Raw genomic sequence first — 11,793 nt, forward strand, 5'->3', positions numbered from 1 at the left:
TCTCCTATTTGGTCTGCCAGTTTCTAAGCTCAGCCCTTGACAATCCAATCCACACAGCAGTTTTCCTAGAATGAGCACCTGATCTATCCCTGTCCGGCTTAAAATCTCTCAATTGTTCCTAGTTGTCCTAGGAAGTCTTACGAACTCTGAAGTCAGGCCATAACATGCAAGGCCATTCTTCACGAGGTATGAACCTCTCCAATGTATTCTATCCTACATCTTTTTTGCCACAATTAATTCAGTCAAATAGTAACTTAATTAGGTTAAATTAGAAATAATTGATATTATTAACAAATGGTGGTCAAACAACCATTTTAAAAGTTTATTTTTAAAGCTATACTAGTTGTTCAATCGAAGTGAACAAATCAATATTTATTTTCCCAATGTGAATTACTACATCCTGAAAAAATTAATCCAGCAATTCAAAAAACTTAAAAAACCCATTTTTGCAATCTGGAATAGAACTCTTCACTAGAACTCAGCACGGGGGAGGTTCTGCATGTAGCTATTAAGCCTTGTAAAGAAAGAAAGTGCCCCTCAGAAGGAGCTTTTAATTTATTTAACTTTAATTAACTTAGGGCTAGTGGCTGCTGTAATGGACAGCACAGATCTAGCAGATTCACTTCTCTTAAATGTGAAACTTTTAGGAATCAAAATGTTTTAAGAAATCCAAGGTGAAACAACTGTTGTATCTAAGAACCGTTTAATGAATATATAACAAGCATATAAACATATTTTAAAACATATTTTTGATTATTTTTAAAAAAAAAACGACCCCATGCCCTCCTCCAATAACCATGAAGGGTTTTAATTACCTTCCTAAAAAGTCATCCTTGTCTGGGTCTTCATCAAAGAGCTCAATCTCTAATTCTTGTCCAGGATGTTCATACACTAAAGCCTAAAACATCAACGGTGAGTAGTTAAGCGCATTTTTACCAATAGAGTCATACACAGAGTATGATGACTGATGACTGTGGTAAATATGACCACGTACTTTTCTCTCATGGTAAACTCCTTATTTATTTATTTATTGATTTTTGGAGATGGAGTGTCGCTCTGTCGCCCAGGCTGGAGTGCAGTGGCACGATCTCAAATCACTGCAACCTCCGCCTCCCGGGTTCAAGCGATTCTCCTGCCTCAGCCTCCCGAGCAGCTGGGATTACAGCACGTGCCATCACATTCAGTTTATTTTTGTACTTTTAGTAGAGACAGGGTTTCACCATGTTGGCCAGGCTGGTCTCGAGCTCTTGACCTTAAACGATCCACCCACCTCGGCCTCCCAAAGTATTGGGATTACCAGTGTGAGCCACTGCACCCAGCCAGTAAATTCTTTTTAGAACACTTATTTTTTTATTGTCGAGTCACACACACCTCTTGATGACGGGAAGTCACTGAAACACCTGCCACACAGTAACAGTCTACCGCGCTTATTTCTAGGGATCCCGGACCGTGTCTACCGCGCTTGTTTCTAGGGATTCCGGACCGTGTCTACCACGCTTGTTTCTAGGGATCCCGGATTGTGTCTCAATAGGTCAAGTTCAGTCACTCCAAAACAAGGTCATGGTATGTCACCTACAAGCTTGGTGCAAGGCAGGAGACAGACCAAAGATCCAGGACACATCGCTCTAGTCCTGAGGTGGCTCCACTCAGATGCTATCTTGGAATAACCACAAGTTATCTGCTTAGCACCACTCAGGGTAAGAAACTGGCAAGAGACCAGACTGACAAAGGAGTCGGGGAGAGGAAACCGGTGGAGTATAAACCATACCACTGTCCTGAAGCGCAATTCTACAGATACGTCAGTCCTTTAAAAACTGGTGGAGTATAAATCACGCAACTATCCTGAAGGGTAATTCTACAAAGATATTTCAGTCCTTTAAAAATGCATAACTCTTGATCCAGCAATTTCACTTTAAAGAGCTTTTATCTGGGGAAAACTTGGCTGAGTGAAGAAAGAGACACTCACATTCTACTTGTACAGCACTGTTTGTAATGCCGGCCTGAACGCCCTAGGCCTCTCTGGGTAAAGAGATGAAGGTGTCTATTCAATGGAATGGTTATTAAAAATCATGTAGATCTCTATTCATTGACTTGTGAAGATGTCCTAATTTTTAAAAAAACTTGCAAGGAGGTATATAACCTCATTTTTGTGTTTACTGTATTAATAACTGCACGTAACATTTTATACCTAGAAAGACAAGCTACTCACGTTATGAAAAATATTTTGCTGATCATTTAGTATGATAGCATTACATAATTAAGGTTTAAAACATTACCTGTTGGCATGACAAGAATGTTGTGTAGTAGGGAGAGAAGGTACGACACTTTTTAAATTTGGGAAATTAAACAAGGAACATTGAAATAATGGCCTAAATTAGCCACAGTCCCACATGACCATGCTGGAATGAGAGCTTGGCCACCCCGCTCAGGGCTCAGCCCACCGCCCCAGCGACACAGCGGACACGACACCCTACCTCATAGACTTCATTCCACTTTGGACTGAGGTTCTCCTTGATGACTTTGCTTTGGAAGATTTGGTTGCCAACTCTAATGATTCCATAGGGGTCTGACTTTCCCTTGACAAGTCCCTTAAGGTAAGTGTCTTTCCCCTGAAGGTCCTGAGCTTCAATAAAATGTATCCTTAGAACACCCTGAAAAGAAGAACAAACTGAAGTTTAGACCCTTGGCTGGCTCGTTTAACTGGCGTGGAAGATAGCTACGTGTCTGGCTCTGTCTCAAGAACTGGGCGTGCAGAGGGAACAAAGACCCTCCTCCGGTGACGATGACGTCCCAGCTGCAGGGAAACGCGGTAAGCGTGTACAGGAGAAACAGGTGCTGAGAAAAACAAGAGCAGGACAAGGCAGCAGAGCCCGGGTGGGGCTGGCTCAGAGGAGAACAGGGGCTTCTGGAGTAATGACCCCTCCACAGAGACACGAGGACAGACAGCCCCACGCGGCGCTCCTGGCAGAGGGATGCCGAGTACAGAGGACCCAGTACAGCACTGTGCTTATCTCAAGGAGGCTGGTGACACAGGCCACCAAGCTGTACTAGATCCTGGTGCTACAGTGAGTGATAACACGAGAGGTTGTATCAGACCTGTCACTAAGCATTAGACATGCAGTAACTATGCTGTTCCATTTTTAGAATAATCCTATGAAATACTGTCATTAAACTTATTTTAGAGAGAAGAAAACTGCAACTTTGAAATATGTATTATTCATAGACTTCAAACATACTCTTGGCCAGACGCGGTGGCTCACGCCTGTAATCCCAACACTTTGGAAGACTGAGGTGGGCAGATCACTTGAGGCCAGGAGTTCAAGACCAGCCTGGCCAACATGGCAAAAACTCATCTCTACTAAAAATACAAAAAATTTAGCCAGGCATCGTGGCACATGTCTGTAGTCCCAGTTACTCAGGAGGCTGGGCTGTGAGAATCACTTGAACCCAGGAGGCAGAGCTTGCAGTGAGCTGAGATGGTGCCACTGCACTCCAGCCTGAGCGACAGAGCAAGACCTTGTCTCAAAACAAACAAACAAACATAGTCCTTTCCCTAAAATACTGTTTTATTGATATTTATTATTTTTATTGAGAATAAAAAATTCCCTCTTATTTCTTCCAAGGCAAACAAAGATGCTCAAGTCACCTTTTGGTAGGAAGCATTCTGCCCCCACAGATCCTTTTTTAAAATTACAGTGATGGCCGGGCATGGGGCGTGGTGACTCACGCCTGTAATACCAGCACTTTGGGAGGCCGAGGCGGGCGGATCATGAGGTCAGGAGATCGAGACCATCCTGGCGAACACAGTGAAACCCCGTCTCTACTAAAAAACAAAAATTAGCTGGGCGTGGTGGCGGGCGCCTGTAGTCCCAGCTACTTGGGAGGCTGAGGTGGAAGAATGGTGTGAACCCGGGAGGTAGAGCTTGCAGTGAGCCGAGACTGCGCCACTGAACTCCAGTCTGGGTGACAGAGCGAGACTCTGTCTCAAAAAAAAATAAATAAATAAAATAAATAAATAAATAAATAAATTACAGAGTGATATTCCTCATTCAATCAGCACAGGAATACATGTCCCTCCACTGAGGAACACACTTCAAAAACTCGAAGCAACTCTTGTTTATATTTTCATACGTCTAAAGTTGGGTTAATCTGGCCACATCTATTGAGGGCACTGGCTGTTAAGCCCATGTAGCTAAGGGCAGCCACACCCAGGCACGCTCAGGTGCTCACCTGTACTCAGAGCATGAGAGACTTAGGTGCAGAGGAGCACGAGGATTTCTACATGTAAAGGGATTCTTGCATTTCCAGAGGTGAGAGTCAGGAGTTAAGGAAAAAAGACGTTCTTTTCTAATATACAGCATCACATTAAAGCTGTTGAATGCCAACGATATAACCAATTTGAGCACCAAATTAACTGGCATATTGTTACTTTTAAAAAATATAAGGATGTCTCTGCATGTCTGTTAACTTGTGCACCATTATTTAGATCTAATTAAACCAGAAAAAGTAAAAAGGCATCAGGAGAAAGCGATCTGCTTCTACTTCAGCAAACAAAATAAAAACAATATACCCACTGAAACAGCCAACTTACCACGTCCTGTTTCAGTAAAAATAAATAACGTGATGTGCACTACTTACTATAGACACCACCACGATGGTAATGCTCACTTGGCTTCTGGAGTCCAAAGTCCAGATAGACTAAACAGACACGGGATCCAACACCTGAGTGACTGAAAAGCTCTCCTTAGCCCATGAGAGACCCTTCACTCCCCCCACCCCTTCCAGAGTCAGCAGAAGGAATCTCATGTTCTCGCCTACCTTGCAGTTATTTATTTCGTTTGCTCAAATGAAGGTGACATCAGTATCTGCAACCAGCCCTGTGTGCCGGGTGCTGTCCCATTTTACAGACAACGAAACTGTGGCCCAGCCACACCAAGTAATATGCTCATAAAAGCAAAGCTACAGCTAAACTCGGGAGCTGCGACGAAAATCTAGTTCTGTTCTTTCCATTTTATCCAGGTCAGCTGTTATATCAGTGCTGCTTCTACCAGGTTACTCATTAAATGGCTTCAGAGGCAATGGAATTCTAACAGCTGAGAGAAAATATACAAATTATTACACGAAGCTCTCATGATGACTGCCAGGAATACTGGTGCCTGTTGCCGAGGACTGTCCATTTTAATAAAAACAAATGCAGCATGTGCTTCTGAGGTAACTAAGATGTCTGTGCCATGTACCTCTGCAGACTTAAATCCCTGCCGGCCCCTCTGAGGAACACAGCTCTGGGGGGAGAATCATCCTGCTGTCTCTGTGACGAGCTTTAGGGTCAGCGCCCGTCAGTCAAGTCTCTCAAGGAGAGTGGCGGACGAGCAACAGTGAAGGCATCAAGACCCATGCGGCAAGCTGGCCGCTGGGGAGAGACAAAGAGTCACAGCACCCAACGCCACACCCACAGGCAGCCAAGATCTGTCTCTTAAATGTGAGTGGGTGCCAGGACACGCTTACCTTTGGTACAGGAAACCGCAACTGAGCTATTTGAACTTCACTGACAAGTGGAACGGTGATTCGATTGGGAAGCACCAGATAATTTGATATCATATCCGAAATGATAGTATCTGATAAACCACTGTTCGTGGGGAGACAAAAAGAGCAAAAGGACCATCAGACACGCGAACACTTCTCTCAGCACTGACAACAGGCTTACCACGAATATGATGTAATGTCCCACTTATTTACAGGGGAGGAGCTATCTCATTTCTCCAGTGCAGTATTTACAACCCGCATTTCAATACTTTAGCTGTGATACTACTATGGAGACTATGATACAGAATTTATTTGTAGAACACAAGGTAAAACTCTAGTTATTGCACAAGTAATTGTGGTTTTTGCAAATAAAATGGCAAAAACCACAAATACTGTTGCACCAACCTAATACACTTCATAATTTCCTAAACAACATTTAATGTATTCCTACTTCATCGCAGATTGTATACCTATTTACTAAAATATACTTCATTGACTTTTTTAACATAAAATATTTCAAACATACATATAAGTACAGAGAATAACATTCATTGGCCCATTCTTGTTTATACACACATCCCATTTCTCCATTGTTGTACACTCGCCCCCACTGAAGGAGAACTTACTTTGTTCTCTCTTATTCATTATCCAACACTTTGAGTATTGAACACATTAATAATTTTGAAATACTATACATCACTGCACAGCAAACTAAGTAAAGTGAATACAATTGCTTAGGCTAAAGGAAAAAATATACTTGCTTTTTTTTTGAGACAGTTTTGCTCTTGTTGCCCAGGCTGGAGTACAATGGCATGATCTCAGCTCACTGAAACCTCCAGCTCCCGAGTTTAAGCAATTCTCCTGCCTCAGCCTCCCAAGTAGCTGGGATTACAGGCACGTGCCACCATGACTGGCTAATTTTGTATTTTTAGTAGAGACAGGGTTCACCATGTTGGCCAGGCTGGTCTCGAACTCTTGACCTCAGGTGATCCACCCGCGTTGGCTTCCCAAAGTGCTGGGATGACAGGCGTGAGCCACCGCGCCTGGTCAAAGATGTACTTTTAATATATCTTTTTTGGCCGGGCATGGTGCCTCACGCCTGTCATCCCAACACTTTGGGGAGGCGAAGGTGGGAGGATCGCTTGAGCCCAGGAGCTGGAGACTGGCCTGGGCAACACAGAGTGAGACCCCCTCATCTATACTTAAACAAACAAACAAACAAACAAACATATATATGTCCTATTCTTTAGGGTCAACATGAGAATTAAATAATGCGTACGTGGCAGCACTTTTAAAAACATTTATAAACATAAGTTTCATTGCTGTATAACACCTTTACCTGAACTGTGAAGTCGCAAAAGTACTTTGCTTCTCGCCAGTAATGTTTTAGATGCTAAAATTATTAACATAAATAATTACAAGCAAAAATATCCACTGAGACAGTGATAATCATGAACGTTCAACAAATAATGTCCAAGCACCCACTGCAAGACAGTATCCACATGTGATGACCCAGCACCTCAAGGATTTTTCAGTTTAATATGGAAAAAAAACTTGAAAAGCCCCCCAAAAGAAAAACCATATGTAACACTACTCTACTTATGAACAGGTCAGTTATTCAGACAGTTAATACTTCCACAGAGATTCGGAGGGCTTCAGCCAGCAGACACTGGCTGTGTGTTCACCACGCAGGGGCAGGACCCACCCACCTTTCTCCCACACAGACTCCCGGCCTCAGAGGCCACAGCAGCTGACAGAGCTCCCTGGGGGGGTCCCCTCGCCGTGCCTCCTCACCCCACTATGCCCCGCACGCCCCCGAACTGTCAGGGTGTGGATGCTGCTCCCCTAGGTCTCCACAGAAGCGTCTCCTGCAGTGGTCACTTTCTTGGGAGTCAGTATTTCCCTGTGTGTCCTTCGGAACCACGACTGCTCATCGCCCGTATTTTGTTTCCATCATAATCTTCGCCCTTCTCACGCCTTCAACACTCAGCTCAGAGCCGCTTATCAAAACACAGCGGATGTTTAACAGGAATAGCCCAAAGTCATGGTGCAGTGAAGGAATTCAGGCATTATTCTTACACTACAACGTCTGGGGTTTCTTTTTGTATCGGGATGCTCATTTTATAAAGATTGGTACAAGATTTCGTTATGTTAAGTTCATATTCATTTATTTTTTAAATTTCTTTCTTTTTTGAGACAGAGTCTCACTCTGTTGCCCAGGCTGGAGTGCAATGGCGTGATCTTGGCTCACTGCAACCTCCACCTCCCGAGTAGCTGGGATTACAGGTGTGTGCCCCTGCTCAGCTAATTTTTGTATTTTTAGTAGAGATGGGACTTCACCATGTTGGCTAGACTGGTTTCAAACTCCCGACCTCAGGCAATCCACCTGCCTCAGCCTCCCAAAGTGCTGGGATTACAGGTGTGAGTCACCACGTTTGGCCTCAGTTATTTAATATCCACTTTTATAATCTAAGAGTTGCTATAGCTGTGATTTATTTGATAGACTCAGTGAGAACTAGTAGCCCCAATTTTACATACATACCTATTAAATTTCAGTATATAACATTTATGTAAACATAATATTACATAAAATCTACGTAATTGTGTATAAATTATGTATACCTATATATATAAACTTAGAAGAGATATTTTTACATCTCCCTTTTATACAGCAGCCTATTTTTTGAATGGTGTATGTGTATTTATCTGTTATATAAGTATACATTTTTAATGACATAATTCTATATATATGAGCATATTTTTGTATTACATATATAAAATCTACATAGAAGACGACAAGCTGGGTGCAGTGGTTCATTATACTACATATATAAAATCTACAAAGAAGACGAGAGAAGCGGGAGCAGTGGTTCAAGTCTATAGTTCATCTACTTGGGAGGTTGAGGCAGGAAGAGCCCTTGAGCCCAGGGGGTTGAGGCCAGTCTTTGAAACATAGTGAGCTCTCTAAAAAAATGAAAAATAAAATAAAATTGCTAGAAATGACTACTGTATAAAAAGAGCCTACATATAAATTATTAAATAGAATGGAGCTGTACATGTATATGTATCTCTGTATTTACGTGTGTATGTGTGAGTGACTTTTAAATAAAATGAATCAGGGATCAACTTCCCCAAATTGCAGGCTTGCCGAGGCAGAAGACATTCTTCGACTCTGCCCTTTCAGGTTGCCAGTATTAATACAACGCTATTTACAGAGTAGATGCTCAATAATGCTGTTTTATTTCAGTACTCCTGTGATACTGAAAGGAGGCAAAATCAAATACTTTTTTCTACACTGATGTGTGTGAATGTTTGTTCCATTTGGCTAAATAGTATTTACTACCCCTACTTCTAGTGAAAGTTTTGCTTTGGGGATACCCCATTCACTGGAGTTTTTTCACACAAGTTATCCATTTCTTTGCCTTCTGTAGGAATGTCCTGGAGATTGAAACCTGGTCATCGGAGTCGCAGGAATCTGTCCAAGGGTGGTCCTTGCACACACAAGTCAGGCCAGGACCAAGGGGGAAAGGCAACTAAATCCGCAGACTAAAGGCTTATAGCTGCAGGCACAGCAAGAGCCTGCCTGAAAACCAGCCCACAAGGGACACGCCCACTCTACATGGGTCAGGAAGTGGAGAGAGAGCCCTTACAGCGCCCAACAGTGGCTCCATCTGAAACCCCTCAGAGGACACGTCAGCATTCCAGCTGCTGAGCAGGAAACAAGCACAGGCGTGTCCCACACATGACCAGCTCAGAGCAGGCGGTGGGCACCCATTGTTGGAAGAGTGAATAAACTGCTTTTTGAAAATATTATTTACTGGCCAGGCGTGGTGACTCATGCCTGTAATCCCAGCACTTTGAGAGGCCGAGGCGGGCGGATCACCTGAGGTCAGGAGTTCAAGACCAGCCTCACCAACATGGCGAAACCCCATTTCCACTAAAAAAATACAAAAATTAGCCAGATGTGGCAGTGTGCGCCTGTAATCCCAGCTACTTGGGAGGCTGAGGTAGGGAGAATTGCTTGAACCCAGGAGGCGGAGGGTACAGTGAGCTGAGATAGCACCACTGCACTCCAGGCTGGGCAACAGAGATTCCATCTCCAAAAAAAAAAAAAAAAAAAAAGGAAAGAAATGAAACTTACTTATTTACCTACTTAAGACCACTTGAGTCAGGTTTGTTGCTTGCACCCAGAATCTTAATGAACTCTTTAACCAATCTTTTAAAGTTGTGCTTTCTTTCCACAGATCTTTTAAAGATCACAGCATTTTCTGTATCCAGTAAACTACAGCACCTAAAAGGACTTTTATTATGACTGTGCTTCAGATAATTAAAGTCCTAATTTTTCCCTAATAATGAAACAAAACTCTTTAGAAAGGCCATTTCAGAGGCATAAACAAATATACGGGAATAAAAAAACAGTCTGAAACCAAGTTTCATAATTTTCTAAACTATTTTAGGAAGAACAAATCACACTTGAAAATATCCACTAGAAAGATATAACTTTAACCCAAAGGTGATGTGTTTTAACTTTCAAAAAAAAAAAAAAGCGGTACAGCCAGCAAAAGCATTTAGAGGCTATAATTTCGAAACTTCCTATTTGGAGGTGACCAACAGGTCTGCCATCCACAGCCCCATGCACTGTTTCAGGTAACGGGACCACGGTAACTAGAATGACTCCTTGTCTCTGAGCAGGGATGCACTCTCCAGGGCCTCAGATGCTTGTTACGGAACATTTTTCTCCTGTTTTAGACACTAGATCGCTGTGTAATAATGAAAGGACTCCCAGTGAAATGATATGGAACTTCAAGTTCCTCACCTCTCACACTGAAGAGTACTGGCGAAGTTCACACTGTCCCCATCCACTTTCAAAAAGGAATAGAATAAAGGTTTAAAAAAAAAAAAATGCGGAAAGGGTGGGGTAGCCATAGGCTGGAGAGACCCTGGAAAGCATTTCCTGTTAAAGTTTCCTTTATTGTTTCTGAGAAGATAAAAAAAAAAAAAATTGGCAAACTGGTTTACAAAATACTAAAAGGCCTCTACTTTTCTAAAATGCCAAGGCCAGGAAGACACCTTGTGGTGAACAAAAGCAAATGAAGACTGAGTGCTCAGCTGGCACTCCAGAGCCCTCCTGCCCTCGCCCATCACTTCCCAGCAGCTCCCTGTGGGCAGAACGAAGCCCCTGTGCCTCTGCTTGTTTCTCACGACGGCCTGTGGAGAAGGCACCCATTCACCTGGCAGACGCAGGTCTTAACCATTCTCACACTATCGTCAAGATGTCGAAAATGCACAACACACCCTCAAATGCTAAGCCTCGGGGACCAGACATGAGACTTACTTCAATCCAGGGATATCCAGAAGATTCGTCAATCCTGTCCAGTTAATTTCTAAAAGCTGTTTTAAAACAAGGGCAAAATATTAAGTTCCAAACAATTTCCAATTATCAAATCAGGTGCACACAGACTTGTTTCTTTACAAACAAAATGTGTTAGCACACAACACAGACTCACACCCTTCACCCTTTGTGATATATCAAGGACACCTTTCTTTGGTAGTACGTGGAGACCTGCCTCTTTTTGTTTTTTGATAATGTCACAGTTTTTGTTAGTAAAATAATAAAATAATTTATTTACCCACTCTCCTGTGGATGGACACTTAGAATTTTGACAGTTTCTCTTTATTGTAATTACAAATAATGATTCAGGGAATGCCTTTTTACATACATGTTTTGTATACATATATAGACTAGCATTCAAAAGTGAGATTTTGGGGTCAAAGGTTTATATTCATTTTTAATGTCAATAGATAGCACCTACCTGCCCTCCAAAAATACTGTACTCATTTACATTCCCACCCAAAGTGTATGAAAATGTCCTTTTCACATACCTCACCAAAAACAATACTAAAACCCAGCCTATTTGGCAGTTAAATAACGGACTTTATCATTGTTTTACTTTGCATTTTCCAACTAGCAGACCATGCTCTACCCATTCATTCGACATCTGTGTTTATCTCAGAATAATTCCCATACAGTTAACTAACATTCCATTAAGTAGATGTTGGTTGGTAAAAACTATTGATTAGAAATACTGCTTTTCCTAACAAAATAGCACATAATAAAATTACTTGTGCTCCATATTTGTAGAAGAAATTCTAAGTAAAATTGCATGATCTAGTCACGCATATAGCTGAGTAACAAAACTGCTTGAATCCCTTTTTGCTTGCAAGCAAACATAAAGTGGAAGAGTCAAGACTCTTTTTTTTTTTTTTGAG

The 11,793-nt window shown here is 42.2% G+C and overlaps 1 protein-coding gene across 2 annotated transcripts in view; it reads right to left on the reverse strand.

The window, feature by feature from the left end:
- Positions 1-11,793, reverse strand: part of ESYT2 (extended synaptotagmin 2) — a 97,737-nt gene that overhangs the window by 33,262 nt on the left and 52,682 nt on the right. For both annotated transcript variants that reach the window (XM_017861669.1, XM_017861670.1), the window contains exons 7-10: positions 10,859-10,914; positions 5,506-5,626; positions 2,475-2,651; positions 816-898 (exon numbers count right to left, since the gene is read on the reverse strand). In XM_017861669.1, coding sequence (XP_017717158.1) covers positions 816-898; positions 2,475-2,651; positions 5,506-5,626; positions 10,859-10,914 — 437 coding nt within the window. The remainder of the gene's footprint in view (positions 1-815; positions 899-2,474; positions 2,652-5,505; positions 5,627-10,858; positions 10,915-11,793) is intronic.

This window comes from Rhinopithecus bieti, unplaced genomic scaffold (genome assembly GCF_001698545.2).
Source record: "Rhinopithecus bieti isolate Rb0 unplaced genomic scaffold, ASM169854v2 scaffold_60909, whole genome shotgun sequence".
NCBI classification, from domain to species: domain Eukaryota; kingdom Metazoa; phylum Chordata; class Mammalia; order Primates; family Cercopithecidae; genus Rhinopithecus; species Rhinopithecus bieti.